Consider the following 16,933-nt stretch of genomic DNA (forward strand, 5'->3'; position numbering starts at 1 on the left):
GTGGGCATTCTTTATGGCCCACATTTAAATTGCATTTTATACTTTGCAAAATATTTTCCCATTGACGCATCTACTACCTGGTGGGCTTTATCCTACTCAAGATACTCTGTGGATCTGAAAGAAGCCACTGCCCCAGGGATCTTGCTAGGGAAATCACGCTTTACTCCTTGTATGTGATAGAGCCTATTTTTTTATATGTGTGATGTGAAAAGAATGATCCGTGAAGTGTATGTACCAAAGTATGTGTCAGGCACTGCTTAGTATCAATTCTGATGGCTGTGTTCCCTCATCTAGAGAGAACATGATAGGCTGTGGCACAGAACGTGCTTTCGAAACTGCTATCAAACAGAAATATTGTGAATTCAAATACATTTTGCTGAGAGGGTGAAGATCACTCTTACGTGCCTGAGTGGCAAACTTTACATGTTAGCAAGATAAGAAATTGCTAAATTATTTCCTCCCCGTATTCAAATAACAGGTCTCAGACAATAAAGTAACAGGATCCACGATACAATAAATCAACATTTTAAAAAAGTCTAATAATGCTTTAGACCAAACCAAAAAAAAAAAACAAGAAGTAGAATTTAAGGAAATTGTTCTTATTCTAAATTTAATTTTTTTCTGTTTGTTCTTAGTTATAAACATTTCAAAGACTTTTAAATAGTAGAATAACTTTAAAAATGCTATTTAAAATAAAACCAAAAGGTTGCATTTTATAGCAGTCTCTACTGCCTTCCAACCAGGCCAGTAACATTTGAAGCAACAAGTTAGCCCAGTTATGTGAAAATGTCTTCCTGCTAGTTTTATAGAGATATTTCGTACCACTTGGCAAGAAATAAACTTGATGATATTTCATGAAAGTGCTGCTGCTTCTGAAATTTGAAGTTCGAAGTAGTTTATCTAAGACATCTTATCTTGAGGCCACTAAAGAAAAATATTTTACTAAAATTATACCAGTCCTCAAGTAGATGCCTAAAAAGAAACCACTCTTTTAAATGAATAATTGTGAAATCAGCAAGTTAACGCCCTTTTCTAAATTGTGGGAATACTGAACTGCTACAATTAAAATTATCAATTTTTGTACGAGCTTTCTTCTGACTTAAAGAGAAGTGACGATAAACCACCATCGATACTATCTAGTACGATATCTAGTACCACATCCCCCATATCTAGCACTGTATCTAGTCCTCAGCATCCCTCAACGTGATGTAACTTTTGTTCTTTGACATCTACTTGCATTTGAAAATCTGAGACATTTGCACATATCATGGACGAAGACAGGAAAGGTAATCACAAAACAAAAGCAAAAACGGAAAGCAAAGCCGCCAGCCAGATGTCTTTGTCCGACTCCGCACAGGGAGTTCCAGGTGAGACGCAGGGAGAGCGGCTCAGGGATGTGTGGATGGGGGCATGGGCAGTTGAGAACAGCGTATGCCACTTGTTTAGGTGACTTTTATAACCCTTCCACGTTTTGATCCTTAGTTTATGATTTCAGAAAGCCCGCAAGTAACATTGGCTGTTTTGTGACGTGGGAAACCCTGGGAACACCCTGTCTAGCCAGCGAGAGCACAGGCAGTTTGTTGTCCACAGTCGATCTCATTATTGGAGACTCTGTGTTTGCCAGCTCGGCACCCGCTGAAGTTCATTTGTAACCTCCTGCATGGACACTCCCGGTGCTTTCCTGGTTACCCCAGATGTGCACGTGCACAGAGTGGGAAGTCACTTGAGTCGCCCGATGTGCACGTTCCCAGCCGGGTTTGGACCCGGCGGCGCTCTGCCTCCTGGCCTCAGCTCACGCTGGCGACAGGTGTCCTTCCTGTGGCCTGTTAGTGCCACGGTTTTGTGCTTTTCGTTGGCGATTTTGCCGTTTAAAGTGACCCTCAAGCATAACGCTGAGGTGCTGTCCAGGGTCTTAAGCACAAGGAGGCTGTGGCCTGTCGCCTGGAGAAAACGCCCGGGCTGGGTGCACGCTGCTCAGGCAGGATCGAGGGTGCTTTTGGCTGTGAGTTCCATGTTAACGAATCAACGTATGTATGTAAACAAGGTGTCCTGGCCGCCGCGGTGGCCCATGCCTGCAATCCCAGAGCTTTGGGAGGCCGAGGCGGGAGGATTGCTTGGGCTCAAGAGCTGTGCTGGTGCCACTGAACTGCAGCCTGGGTGGCAGAGCCAGAACCCACCTCTAAAATAATAGAAATAAATAAGGTGTCTTTTAAACAGAAGCACACACAAAACAAGGTTGTGTACTGATTATAACCCTCACCCTGTACGTCCCTGGGTGCTCTGGTTCAGTGCTGGTGGCAAATGTGTAGCAGAACATCAGCACCGCGGAGGTCGAGGATGAACCATGTGCTCGTTTTCCCTTGGCCCCCGTTAGAATTGCATGGCGATGGTGGAGCAGAACCAGGTGTGGATTGGCTCGGAAGACTCCGTCATCTACATCATCAACGTCCACAGCATGTCCTGCAACAAGCAGCTCACGGATCACCGCTCCAGTGTCACGGACTTGATTGTGCAAGACGGAAACAAGGCGCCCAGGTGCAGGTGGGCTCTGCTGGGAGAAGGAATGGTTTGGCTCTTGGGTGGGGCAGGGTCGGCAGAGGGTGGGGTTCCCAAAGGGAACCCCACTGTTGGGAACCCCACTGGGGCCCTGAGGGGTGCAGAGGGACGCAGGTCTGGAATGAGGACAGCCTGGTGATGTTCTTGGTCTGTTTCTGCTCACGGGTGCAGCAAAATGCGTTTCTCCTGTGAGACCGTCCCAGGCTAAGCAGGGCGGGAAAATGTACAGGCACTCACCTCCCTGTTGAGGCATCATGGGGCGTGGTGGCTCTTCGGGGAGATAGGCCAATTGTGACATCACAAGTCTGGATTCGTGTGTGGGCTCTCCTGGGTTTTCAGTGTTGCCTCCATTGTACACATGTCATTGATTGTATCCCAGCCCACCCCCCAGAAAGGTCACCCGCAGGCCAGCAGCCGCAGCCTCTGGCCAGGACTGAAGTGGGGGCCTTGTCCTGCCCAGCTGAGCCTGGCAGCTTCGGAGTGCTCTGGCAAAGCACTTCTGGGTGGTGGTCGTCAGTCCAAGTACCCTAATATTTTTGTTTTCTGGGTTTTGTTTTTGTGTTTGAGTCGGGGGTCTCACTGTGTTGCCCAGGCTGTAGTGCCGTGGAGTCATCACAGCTTGCTGCAGCTCCAACTTCTGGGCTCAAGCGCTCCTCCAGTCTCAGCCTCTTTAGAAGCTGGGATTACATGCACGTGCCGCCACGCCCAGCTGATTTTTCTTTTGTTTTTTGTAGAGATAGGGTCTTGTTATCACTGAGGCTGGTCTCGAACTTCTAGGTCTCAAGTGATCCTCTCTCCTTGGCCTCCCAAAGTGCTAGGATTACAAGTGTGAGCCATTGCGCCTGGCCGGCCAAGTACCCTCATTTTAAAACCCACCAGTTTCTCTTTCCCTCTGAAGCCCAGAGCTAGGCACGCCGGCCCAGTCCTGCCCTCCCTGCCTTGCTTGGGCCATGCAGGACAGGCAGCTCTGAACTCCACAAAGATGAGCATGACTGTCATCACTTGGGCTGTGCCAGTTCATCCCCTAACTCCTGCTCTGCCTCCAGCCCCAGCCTGCCTGGGACCAAGTCCCGGGAAATGAGATTTGAACCACAACACTCTGAGGCTGTTGATGGGGAGCCGGGGTCTGGTCACTAGGCTGGGGCCTCCACACCTGCTCACCCTGTCCAGAGGGGGCCTCGTTCCCTACGTGCCTGGTCCCCTGCATTCCTGCTCTTGCTTGTCCCTGGGAGAACCAGGATGTTCGTTTCTCTGGCCCCATCCAAATTCCCCAGGCAGACCCCCACTTCCTACCTTCCTTCCTGCTTTGACCACTTACCACTTTGTAGCAAACAACATATGTACTTTTGCATTAGCCTCCTGGGGCTGCCATGATAGCACCACAGCCTAGATGGCCCAGAACAGCAGACACTGCACAGTTCTGGAAACCAGAAGTCCTACATCAAGGCGCTGGCAGGGCCACACTCCCTCAGCCTGCAAAGGAGGCCCCCCTCCTTTGTCCCAGCTCTGGTGGCTGTCCGAAGTCCTTGGTGTCCCTTACCTTGCGGACCCATCAGCCCTGTCTTCTCATGGCATTCTCCCTCTGTGCCCAAACCGTCTCCGTGTATAAGGACACCAGGACACCAGTGGTGCTAGATTAGGGCCACCCCCACGACCTCATTTTCACTTGGACACTTTCGTAAAGAGCCTCTTTCTAAAGCAGGTCACGTTCTAAGGTCCTGGGGGTTAGGATGCCAACATGTCTCTTTTCAGGGGTGAAGTCTGACTCGTGACAGTTTCCTCTCTCACTGCCAGGGCTGTGTCTGCTCTGCTCCGACTGAGTGTCCCGCAGTGAGCCCAGGGCCAGCACACAGTGGCTGCCCAGGAGATGGGGACGAGGTGGGGTCTCCCTGTCTGACGTGGAGCAAGCGGAGGCCCAGCGGGGTGGGAGGTGGGTCCCAGGCAGCCCCAGCCCTGGATGCGGGGCTGGGGTGGGGAACCACTGCTCCGTACCCCTTCTCCCTTAGTTTCAGGGGCACCCTGTGTCATGCCCCGTTCAGGTGGGATACGAGGTGCCGCCTGCAAGTGAATGAGCTCGGGAGGTGAAGGGAGGTGCGTGGTGCTGCTGCAACCCACCCCCGCAGCCCCCTCACTCACGGCTGGCACTGACGGTGAACTTGAGTGCGTGCGTCTCGGCCCCTCATGTGGACGGGCTCTTAGATGAGGCAGGAGTTCAGTCAATGGTCGGCCATGGTCCTGCTTGCTGACACCTCGCCGGGCCCGCAGCACATACCTGGGAGAGGTGGGCATCCCCAGAAGCCGCCTTTTTCTGCCGAATTGGTTACGTTTTAACGAACCTAGTTCAGGCCACGTTTGTAGGATGCTCGAGTTTTATTGACATGGAGGATACTTTATCTCAGGGTAACTTTGCTCTTTGCCGGGGTAAGGGCTGGAAGTGTTTGCGAGGCCCCGATTAAACACCTGCGTGTGTCTTTTGAACCTCCAGGGAGGTTTTCTCGTGCAGCGTGGACGGGACGGTCCTGGCTTGGAACGTGAGCACGCTGCGGGTGACCAGCCGGTTCCAGCTGCCGGGCGGCGGCCTCTCGTCCATCAGGCTGCACGGCGGCCGCCTGTGGTGCTGTAAGTCCTGGGGGAGTGGGTGCCCGGGAGTCAGGTACGCCAACTCCCTGCCTGGGAAAGGACGCCAGGTGGAAGCGAAAGCCTCTCTCATTTCCTTTTCTTTGCCCGTTTCCAATTTTTATTTTAAACTCCACTCCTTTCCTGTGCTGTGCAGCGACCTTTCCTCCACCTGAGTTTGCTGCTCTGCAGGGGCTCCCCACGACTTGCCCTGGCTTCTCTGCCCTCCACCCTGGGCGTGCCGGCCACGCTCCTGCCCTGCACCTTTGCCCTCTACCTTTGCCCTCTCTGCTCTGGGGGTGCACCTGGCCCAGGTGCCCCGAGTTATGGCTGCTCCTCCCTCAGCCCTTGGTGGTCCTGTCTCATGTCCACATTCGGGGGGCCCGCCTGGTGAGGCAGTGCCATGTGATTGTCTCTGGTGGCCCTGCTCAGACCTGGGGGCCCGTCTGCAGGACCGAGCCAGGCCTCTTGCCAGGGAGCCAAGGGAGGGGCAGGTGCTCTGCCTGGTGGCTCACCTGCTGCGTTTCTGAACGTCCCGGAGCACTTTGAGGGCTTCCTTGGCTAGTGCCGGGTTATGTGAGTGATGATCGCAAATGTGTTTTTTTAACAGAAGGGTAGTTTACATGTAGTAAAACGCACAAAGCAAGTGAACAGATTGTCACGTCTGGACAAACATACACTATGTAGCCATCAAACCAGCCAAGATTCAGAGCAGTTCCAGCACAGCTTAAGGTCCCCTCTCCAGGCAGTGCCCCCCCCACTCGAAGGGGTACGGTTGTTCTTAGTTCTGTCACTGTGAATTTGTTTTTTCCAGAACTTTCTATAAATGGATCCTATAGTATGTATTCCTTTGTATCTGGCTTTCTTCAGTCAGCATAATGTTTTTAGGATTCATCTGTGATGTTGCAAGCACCAAAAGCTCATTCCTTTTCATCGCCAGGGTGCGATCCATCCTTTCCCCTGTAGACGGACGTTGGGTTGACGCTGTTTAACTGTCTCCCAAAGTGGCTGTCCCAGTTTGCGTCCTACTGGCAGCATGAGGGTTCCAGTTTCTCCACATCCTCCCCAAAACTTACCTATTTTTTTAAAATTATTAAAACCACCCTGGTGGGAGTGAAGTGGTATGCTGTGGTTTTCTAACAGTTTTTTGGTAGAGTCTTTTTTTTAAAAAATTTCAGAATATTGCGGGGGTACTAACAGTTCAGTTACATATATTGCCTTTGCACCGCCTGCGTCAGAGCTACAAGCCTGCCCAACCCCCAGAAAGCGTGCACCGCACCTGTTAGGTGTGAATTTACCCATCCCCTCCACCCTTGGTGGAGTCTTTACATTTTTGTAAGTGTAAGATCATGTCTCGTTAGCAAACAAGGTTAATTTTTCTTCTTCCTTTACAATTCGGATGCCCTTTCTTTCTTTCTCTTGCCTAACTGCTCTGGCCAGGACTTTCAGTATTATGCTGAATAAAAGTGGTGAAGGTGGGTATTCTTGTCTTGTCTCAGATCTTAGAGGAAAGGCCTTCAATTTTTCCCTGTTTGGTAAGATATTAGCTGTGGGTTTGTTCTATGTGGCTTTTATTATTTTAGGTTTGTTCCTTCTATACCCATCTTGATGAGGGTTTTTATCATAAAGGGATGTGAATTTTATCAAATGCTTTTTTAGCATCTGTTGAAATAATTGTATGGTTTTGTTGGTCTCAATTGTTGTATCTCTGTTTTCAGTTCCATTTTATTTATTTTGGTCTTCTCTTTTATTTTAATCTACGTAAAGATTTGTTGATTGTGTTTACCTTTTCAGAAAACAACTTTTCATTTCATTGACCTGTGTTGTTTTAGTTTCATTTCATTTGTCTCTGCTCTTTATTATTTCTTTCCTTCTACTAATTGTGGTTTTGATTCGTTCTGGCTTTTATAGTTCCTTGAGGGCGTTGTTCGGTGGTTTACCTGACGTCTCAGCTCTCCTGATGTAGGGACTTACAGCTGTGACCTCTCCGCATGCCACTTCCCTGCATCCCACAGAGTTTGGTGTGTCGCTTCCATTTTCATTCGTTTCAAGAAATTTCTGCATTTCCTTCGTAATGTCTTCACTGACCCACTGGTCATTCAGGAGCGTGTTGTTTAATTTCCATGTGTTGTGTAGTTTCTGAGGTTCCTAATTTTTTTTCCTTTGTGGTCAGAAAAGATACTGGATATGATTTCTACTTTTTAAAATTTGTTGAGACTTGTTTTGTGGCCTAAGATGTGGTCCGTTCTAGAGAATATTGCATATGCTGATGAAAACAACGTGTGTTCTGCAGGAGGCAGGTGGAACGTTCTCGAAACCTGGTTAGGCCTGTTTGGTCTAGTGTGCATTTTCAGGCCAGTGTTTCTTTGTTGATGTTCTCTAGGTGATCCGTCTGTCACTGAGAGTTGGCGATGTCCCCTGCTATCCTGGCACTGCAGTCTGTCTTTCCCGTACATCTATTAATGTTTACTTTGCACACCTGGAGATCCGAAATGTCCTCTCGGCTCTTGAATGTTCCAGCTACTGCTTTCTGCTGTTTATGTGCAGTTGAGGAATCAGCCCAGGAGTTGAGGAAAATTTATATATACACATATATTTTGGGGTCCCCTCATTTTGAGGACATTTCACTGCATTTCCAGCTGCACTGGCAGCCTTAAGTTGGCCCCTCAGCCATGTGCCGTGGAACTTGGAGGCCGTTGCCCCGCAGAGAACTGGGCGGAGCTGGGGAGAAGCTGGGCACTGCAGCTCTCCACGTTTGTGTCTTCTCCTTCGAGGGCCACACCCCCTCGGCTGCGGTTGGTCTCCAGTGGCTGTCAGGTGTGTGTGTACATGTGCTTGTGTCTGGGGGCGGGGTGTGTGTGTCCACTTGCGGATGCATTTGGGACTAACAAAGCTGACCAGACTTCGGGCTGAAAGGTGCCTGTTGATTGTAGCTGGGGGATAACAGAGATGAGGATGGACAGCCTTGCTTTAAGGATGGAATCCCTTTTATTTTCCAACGTAGCACAGTAAGTAGTTTTTCTGTGTAATGACGAGAAAAGTACAAGAGGAAAGTAGGGTTTCTTCAGGTAAAAGAGAATATTTGCTTAGGAAGTGTTGTAAGTCTCCATCTAGACAAGGATGGCAAGCAAAGATCCTGGTCACCCATCAGATGCCATCGGTTCATGTGCTTGGCTCACGCCCTTGTCTTTGTTCCATGCAGGTTTCTGTGGGTGCCGAGCACAGCCTGAAAGAGACCTGGGAGCAGGGTGGGTGGTGGTCCTGGGCTTCCTCTCCAGTCCCGTGACGGTGTTTCAGGTGGGCAGCTCCCCCTGGGCACCACCAAGCCTGACTGTTGCCTGGAAGGCCGAGTGCTCAGGGCGTTTTCTGGAAGGGAAGTGGACGCCTGCCCCATCACCCGTGCTCAGCGGCTGCCAGCTTGCTGGGCGTGCTCACAGTTAGGCTGTGGCTTCCCCGTGCATTTGGGCTCAATCCAGGCTTGGCCACTAGATGCGTGATCACCATGGGCAACCCCCTCACCCTCTCTGAGTCTGGTTCTCCATTTGAAAAGTGAGATGTAAACACCACCCTTCCCACCCTAAAGAGCACTAAGGGTCAAGAGAGGCTGGAAGCCAAAGCACTGTCAGCCTCCAAGTGCACATTGACTGCGAGTGTTAGTGACAAGGACCCAGGACCCACACCCAGTGGCATTGCTCTGGCCCAGATGTGAAAGGGGACATGGGACAGGACCAAAACTTCGAAAGGGGGTGAGAAGTGAAATAGGAGAGTAAGGGCGACCCCCTGGCTGCCATGGCCCCAGGATGGAGCCCAGTGCCTCAGCCCAGCACGCAGGGTGCTTCAAGAACTGCCACCTTCCTTTGCCAGCCTGCCCCATGCTGTTCCCTCTGCTCCTGCCCTTGCCCCCCTTACCTTCTTTGTTCTTTAGTCCCAGGGGGGACAAAGCCCTCCCCAGGCCCACCTGGGGGGACAGTGGTCCGGCCTGCCCCAGTCGGCCTTCCATATGTAGCAGGCTCCCTGCACGTGGCCAGGGTCCTGGTCTGAGTTCCAGCCCCTGGGGCCCAGGCAGCATTAGTGCACACTGTCGTGTTTATGAAGAGCCAGGAGTGGTTTCAGAGCTGGCAGTCCCACACCAAGGAGGAGCCCAGGGGCCAGAGGACCCCCAAGGTCTGGTGTGGCTGAAGCCCCTTGGCAGAGAGGCTTCCTGTGGCTCCTACCACCCAGAGTCCCCAACAGGCAGCAGCATCTGGAAGGGCCCCAACAATTACTCCGAGTGGACAGTCACACATCTGGATGATGCTTCCTGCAGGGTGCTGGCCTTTGGATACTAGGTCTCAGGAAAAGCAACATTTAGCCAGACTTAGAAGCAGGAAGGAGAGACGTACACCCAGCTTAGCTTCAGAGCCACGGGGCGGCCAAGGACCAAGGGGGCCATTCCTCGGATGAGGCTGAGTGTGTGGAGTCTGAGTCCCATGTCCCCTGCAGCTGTATGAAGCCAGTACGGCATCTCTAGGCGGGAGCACTTCCTGCGGCTGTCCGGGCCGCCCTCTGCCCTGCAGCACTGGTGCTCCCTGGGGCCTCTTCACTTGCGGATGGGGCTCCCCGCAAAACGGGCGTGTGTCCTCCCAGCCCTGATGCCGGCTCTGCGGCTTTAGCTCCCGGGTGGGGGTGGAGGGATGTGTGCGATGAAAGCGAGAGAGGAAAGACAGGCACCGCCTCAGCCCTTCCTTCAAGACAACTTCGGTCTTCTCTGCGGACGTGATTTTACCTCCTCTGTGCAGTGCGTGTTTTGGTGGCTTATCGCTCTCACGGTGTGGAAACACTCTCGGTTTGCAAAAACACATTCTACTTGAGTGACGAGTAGAAACAGACCCAGAGAAGCACTTAGAGCAACACAGAGCCGGGCTCCACAGACGCAGGGTGCCAGGGCCTTGCCTTCCAACAGCCGCTAACCGGGGTCGGACCAGTTTGGCTTCACGTGACGGAAAACCCAAGACGCCATGACGGGAAAGTGGGTGTGCAGATCGGAAGAGGGTGCTGGGTCTGGTGGTTTCCCCATTAGTAAAAAGGGGGCTCATGGCCCCACGTGCCGCGGCGTGGAGTGGTGGTGAGGGGGCGCCACAGGTGCCATGGGGCAAGCCTGGCATGAATGCCAACTTCAGCCAGCGCCTGTCACAGGAGTCGGTGGCCACTTCACGGTGACCAGCGCTTCATCCTCACGTGTGTCTCCAGCCCGCTCTCCCTCCCTCAGCCTAGCGCCGTTGTTCCGCAGGTACCGGCAACAGCATCATGGCTGTGACCACGAACGGCTTTCTTCGTCAGGAGTTGAAGATCGAAGAGAACTTTGGAGAGATGAGCACATCCTTCCTTGCCTTCCAGCTCCTGCCCGAGGTACCAGCAGCGTCTGTGCGCCCGGCACGCGCGGCCCTGCCTGCCACGGCCGCAGCCACATGGCGATTTCTCTTCCAGCAGGAGCAGCTGTGGGCGGCCTGTGCGGGCTACAGCGAGGTTTTCATCTGGAGCCTGAAGGACCTGGCCCAGCCCCCCCAGCGGGTGCCCCTGCAGGACTGCTCCGAGATCAGCTGCATGATCAGGGTGAAGAAGCAGGTAGGGTGGAGGCCCCCCCAATGCCGCATCCCCACTGACGTGAGCCTCTGCCCTCCCTCTCAGGTCCCTGCCGTCCTTAATGGGAAAAGCAGAACGGGCGCCGCTTGGCCCCACAGGTTGTCACGTGCCTCAGGTTTCGTGGTGTGGCCAAAGCACCTGGAAACCGGCTGTTTCCCAGGGCTGCCATAGCAGACTACCCCAAACTGCGTGGCTTAAAACAACAGGACCTTATCTTCTCACAGTCCTTGAGGCCGGGGCTCTTCCTTCTTGGGCCTCGGGGGGGACGACGGAGTCCCTCCCTCACTAAGCCCGCAGTGCTGCCGCAGTCCTGGTGCTCCTTGGCTGCGGACGCATCACCCTAACCTGTGCCCGCGCCGTTGCGCAGCACTCGTGCCCTCTCTCTGTGTCTCTGTAGCTCTTCTCCTGGGACCTCAGTCGCACTGGATCGGGCCCACCCGCTCCAGCCCACCCGCACGTTAACTAGCTACCTCTGCGGCCTCCACTTCCACATAAGCTCACATTCTGAGGTTCTGGGGAAGGACATGGATTCGGGGGATACTATTAACCCACTAATGTCTGCCCTCTGGCCCCCCAAAATGCACATGTCCCACATGCCTATCCATCCACTCCATCCCAACCTCCCCCAAAGTCTTAACCGTTCCAGCATTAACTCCGAGTCCAAAACCTCATCTAAACAGAACCCAGCGACCTTAGATACGGGCGAGCCTCCGGGTACTGTCCCTGCTGGGGCGCAGCTCCTCTCCAGCTGCGAACCTGCGACACTAGGAACCGGTTCTCTCCTCCCAAGATGCAGTGGTGGGACAGGCAGGGGCCCGACATTGCCGTTCCAAAGGGAGAAATTAGCGGGGGAGAAAGGGCTGCAGTTCCCAGGCAAGGCTGAGACCCAGCAGGGGAAATGCCGTTAGTTTCCCAGCTCTACTGAGCTGTAACTGACAAAAATCGGATGCACTTAAGGTTTTGATATACATTGTGAAATAATCACGGCAATCAAGCTAATTAATATATCTATCACCTCAAGAGTTAGGATTTTTTCTTTCTGTGGAGAGAACACTTAAGATCTACCCTGTTAGCCAATTTCAAGTACGTGACACAGCATCGTTAGCCAGAGCCACATTGTCCATTAGGTTTTACGGCCTGAGAAGGGTCCTCTGGGCCCACCAGGTGGCCCCCGCCTCTCAGCCAGCAGAGGCCCTGTCCAGGAGGGCATGGATTTTTGGGTACACGCGTCCATCCAGGGTGCCAGGTGGAGCACTGTGCCCCTGGGAGGGGCCCTTCCAGGCTGACACCCCTCCCATCTGTCCCCGGCAGATCTGGGCAGGCAGCAGAGGGCTGTCCCAGGGGAAGCCCAAAGGGAAGATCTACGTGATCGACGCCCAGACGAGGAGTGTGGAGAAGGAGCTGGTGGCGCACGCAGATGCCGTGAGGACCCTGTGCTCGGCCGAGGACAGATACGTGCTGAGCGGATCGGGCAGGGACGAGGGCAAGATCGCCATTTGGAAGGTCGAGTAAATGGGGGTGAATGTGCTCTGTGAGCGAGGACCATGTGCTCTTGCCTGCTTTCTGGAGCTTTCCTGGGAGCAGGAGCCCCAAGGGGCTGGGGGGAGGCAGAGTCATGCAGGGCAGGAACCGGCATGTCCAGCACACGGCCCGTGACGAGAGGGACCGACAGCCACACACCTTCTCTCCTGGAGTTTCCTGCTGTGATTAAACTGCACCAAGAGCGCTTCACGCTGGGGGCTTCCCAGGCAAGCAGCCGCATTTGGTCTGCGGTAACTTCTGCTGAGAACTGACCTTGCGAGTCATCTAGAAAGTTCCAGAATCCACAACCAGGGGGCAGCAGCATGGCCAAATCACAGGTGACCCTCATGCCTCTGGGTTTGCTTTTTCTTTACCTCATTCACGAACTCACCCGTCCTTACTTACCACCAGGGGACATTGGGCTGGCACATGATGGGGAACCAGAGCCCTCCAGCCTTCCGTGGACATCTCGTGCCTGGCGAGGCCTGTGAGAAGGTGTAGTTTATGATAAACCACTTTGTGCTCTGTCTCCCATCAGAGCAGGTGACCAGGGCCCACCCAGGGGGAGGTGACAACACCGTGGTCGGGTTTGTCCTGCCAGGGGTTGGGTCGGCTGATGCAAGCTCTGTCTTGGTTCCTTTTCTTTTTTTAGAGATAGGGTCTTGCTGTGTTGCCCAGGCTCCAGGCTGGATTCAAACCCTGGGCTTAAGCAATCCTCCCACCTCAGCCTCCTGAGTAGCTGGGACTATAGACATGTGATACCACACTCGGCTTCTTTTAAATTAATGCAAAATTTTTATAATGAAGAAATCTAGAGGCCGGGCACGGTGGCTCGTGCCTGTAATCCTAGCACCCTGGGAGGCCAAGGTGGAGAATTGCTTAAGGCCAGGAGTTCGAGATCAGCCTGAGCGAGACCCTGTCTCTACAAAAAAATAGAAAAAATTAGCCAGGTGTTATAGTGAGCATCTGCAGTCGCAGCTACTCGGGAGGCTGAAGCAGGATCGCTTGAGCCCAGGAGTTTGAGGTTGCAGTGAGCTGTGATGATGCCACTGCACTCTATCCTGGACAACAGAGCAAGACTCTGTCTCCAAACAAAAAAAAGAGACTGTTTTTCCTACCAAAGATCACAAACAAAAAGTTCCATCTAAAATAGCATGTGGGATTTGGTCTCCCGGTAAAGATATTACCAGATACTGGTGTACATTTCAATTCCATTTGCATCTCGTGTGCACATGGTTTATGTATATGATGCTTTATTATTTAACTGAAAAGATACTAGCTGTAAATAAATATTTGCAAAAAAGACCCTTTGCACATTTTTAATATTGAGGTCTCATTCCTTAAATGTTCCGTGAGGAAGGTCTTGGTGTGTTTGTGGGGGGAGCACTGCCTGGCAGCACGTCGTGAGGGCACGTGGCCCATCCCCTGCGGAGCCACCCCACACTGGACCCTAGATCCCCGCTGGACTCTCTGCCCTGGGTCCTCTGGACTAGACTCCAGAGCTTGCACACCCTGAGGGTCTCTGGGGGCATTTGTCAGGCATGGGGCGAAGCTTCAGAAGCATGTGCGGGGCCTCCAGATGGAAACTTGGGCCCCCGTTCTCCAGTGGGGTCTGCATTTTGGAGAAGCACATCACTGACCGATGTTTCCCGCCAAGGTTTGGCTTTATGTAGCTCCTGACTGCTTGGGGTGCTGTGGGAATGTGGTGCAGAGAAGAGTTATGTGGCCTCCTGCTCCCCGAGAGGCTGTGCTTGCAGAGAGGGGGTGTTCCCCTGACTTCTAGAAGGAAGACTTGGCCAGCAGCAAAGGGCAAAAGGTTGAATTTTGCTTTTGTAAACACATGAATACTTACTGTCAGAAATACGTCTATAAATTATTTAATGCCAATCCACATGTAACCAGGTAGCTTCAGCTCGTGGATAATAAATTCCTTCAATAAGCGCTGATGTGCAGTTTCCTCACTTTATCCAACACTGACGAGCGGACGAGGTCTTGACAAATCCAGTACCATTTTGAATTTGCTCTTAATTCACTCTAAGTGCCAATCAAGTTATTTTAATGCAGGCTTTTCATTTCTTTGACTCATGGTGATAATTTCCAAGATCTTATTTGACAGTGATTGCATTTGAAACAACCAGTGCAGGAAAACCAGAGGCTCTTAGGTCATTTATATAATAGAGCAGAACGAGGTGAATAAATGGGCCGAGCCAGCATAGGGTTCTGTGTTTGTGTCAACAGAACCCTTGCCAGGGGGGTTGACTGATGCCTTCCACTCTTTCCTCTGTGCTTTGGAGAGATTCCGTTATGAATGATTTGTCATGGAAAAGACCAAAATGAGCTGGAGTTCATTAAACAGACTGTGATGCCTTCCCTGCCTCGGCTTTAGAAACCTGAATTAAATTGGTACGAAAAGGTGTTTATCTTGAACCAGAAACAAATACATTTCAGTATAATTTCAGAGCTCCGCCTCCATGTTTCTTGCTCCACAGCACCAAGCAAAAGCCCACAGCTCTCTGCTGCTGACCAGGAGTTGTAAAGATGATCAACTGCTAACAGTTTTATGAGTTGTTCTTGGAAGATGTGTGCACATCAGCTGTTCTTGAATGATAGCCCGTGGAATTGTGTCTGTCACGATTCCAGGTGACATGATTCCTAGTGACTGCGACTGTAACATCTGAATTAAAGGTGCATGACTTTTCTTGAGGATTCCTTGGGAAGATGAAGGGGCGCGTTCTCCAAGCGGCTGGGGAGGGCGTGGCTGGAAGGCCAGGCAGAGCTGCCTCGTGGTCTCTGCTGTTTGCATTTCTTGCATCAATGCCACGGCATCCCCAGAAGGTGAGGCAGAGGCACACAGACACAGAGCTGGTTTCTCTCGCCTACACTGCAGCTGCACGACCCTCGGCATGCTCAGGATAGGAGAAGCTTTGGACTTCTGTGCCTTGGGACGTGGAGGCAGCCTCGGGCCCTGGGCATGGCAGATGGACCAGGACCTGGTCTGGGCCTCACTGGGGATCTGGCCACATGACCTGAGCCCCCCGTATCTTGCAGGGCTGGTGTGGAGACTGAGAGGGTACACTACACATCCAGTCCACTGCTGGGCACCCAGGAACAGCTCAAAGAATATTCCATCCTGGGCTGCTCGATGGGCTCTCGTGAAAGAAAATATTAAGGAAAAGGAAGTAAAAATGTGATAGCTAACTGTAGTGGGTTGAATGGTGGCCCTGAAAAAGATATGTACCTGTCCTACCCCTGGGACCTGTGAACATGACTTATTTGGAGAAAGGGTCTTTGTAGATATAATTAAGGATCTTGAAATGATATCATATTGGATTTAGGCTGGGCCCTAAATCCAATGACAAATGTCCTAAGGAGGAGAGGCAGATACAGGGACAGACACGGAGGAGAAGGCCATGTGAAGGTGGAGGCAGAGATAGGAGTCATGTGGCCACACGCCAAGGACTCCTGGAGCCACTGGAAGCTGGAAGAGGTGAGGAAGGATCCTCCCCTAGGGCCTTCAGAGGGATCGTGGCCCTGCCGACACCTTGACTTGTGGCCTTCGGAACTGTGAAGAAATAAATTTCTATTGCCTCAAGCACACCCCGCCCCCCAACCACTTGTGGTCACTGGCAGCCATGGGACACTCGTACAGCTCCCACTTATCAAGTGCTTGCTGGGCCAGGTGCCGCACCAGTCACTTTAAAGGATCACGTGTACACTACTGTGTGTAATTCTCAGAACACCGTGACGTTGGGAGTCCCCACTTTACACGTGAGGGTGCTCTGGCTCCAGGACAGAGCAAGGTGGAGGTTGCAGGGCATAAATGCTCCTGTTTCCAACAAGTCAGGGGCAGTTTTCCTTGAGGCACTCTTGCTCCAACCTGAAGCCTTCCTTTCAGCTCGTGTTCTAACTTAATAGGGCGCAGAAGTGGGAGGCTGAGGCTGGTGGTCCTGAGATGTGTTAGCAGCCCCTGCCCCATTCAGGGAGAATCCTGGGGTGAGGGACAGGGTAAACTCACCTTACTCCGGTGATGGAGAGAAGTAAATCTCACCAGCTCTGCATCTTTCCCTGAGGGCCAAGGGGGTGTATTCTGTGGCTGTGGGCCCTGGGCCAGGGCGACACTCCTGTGGCTCTGCTGGGTTTGAGAGTGGTCAGCCAGAGGTTAGCAGGCGTAGGCGGTATGTGCAGAGATTGATGGGACATGATCGAGTGACATGAAGTAGGACAATGGTGTAGTTAGCTGATCCTGAACATCACTAACATCTCCATGGCTATATAATTGAATGTTTAAAAATAAATAAATGTACCAAAAAGGCAGGAAAGGAATGACTGAGGAACAAAAAACCAGGTATGACAAATAGAAAACAAGTAGCAAGATAATAGACTAAAACCTAGCCATACTGATAATTATATTAAGTATAAGTACACTAAACACTCCAATTGAAAGACAGAAATTGTCAAACTGGATTAAAAAATGAGACTGAACTATATATTATCTACAAGAGATGCAATTTAAATATAGAAACACAAATGGGATAAGAGTAAAGTATACCATGCATACAATAAACATAAAAACGTTGGTATGCTATATTAAGACATAACCTACTTCAAGGTATATTAC

General features: G+C 51.8%; 1 protein-coding gene across 2 annotated transcripts in view; it reads left to right on the forward strand.

Moving 5' to 3' along the window:
* DENND3 (DENN/MADD domain containing 3) overlaps positions 1-12,988 on the forward strand; it is a 62,748-nt gene extending 49,760 nt beyond the window's left edge. Inside the window, exons 19-23 of one of the 2 annotated variants that reach the window (XM_012648157.1) lie at positions 2,375-2,535; positions 5,042-5,175; positions 10,442-10,560; positions 10,642-10,776; positions 12,106-12,988. In XM_012648157.1, coding sequence (XP_012503611.1) covers positions 2,375-2,535; positions 5,042-5,175; positions 10,442-10,560; positions 10,642-10,776; positions 12,106-12,306 — 750 coding nt within the window. In that variant the 3' untranslated portion in view covers positions 12,307-12,988. Of the gene's footprint in view, positions 1-2,374; positions 2,536-5,041; positions 5,176-10,441; positions 10,561-10,638; positions 10,777-12,105 lie in introns of both variants that reach the window. The other variant, XM_012648156.1, reaches the window with a different exon arrangement.
* The last annotated feature ends 3,945 nt before the right edge of the window (positions 12,989-16,933 follow it).

Source organism: Propithecus coquereli, unplaced genomic scaffold (genome assembly GCF_000956105.1).
Source record: "Propithecus coquereli isolate 6110/MARCELLA unplaced genomic scaffold, Pcoq_1.0 Scaffold28, whole genome shotgun sequence".
In the NCBI taxonomy this organism is placed as follows: Eukaryota; Metazoa; Chordata; class Mammalia; order Primates; family Indriidae; genus Propithecus; species Propithecus coquereli.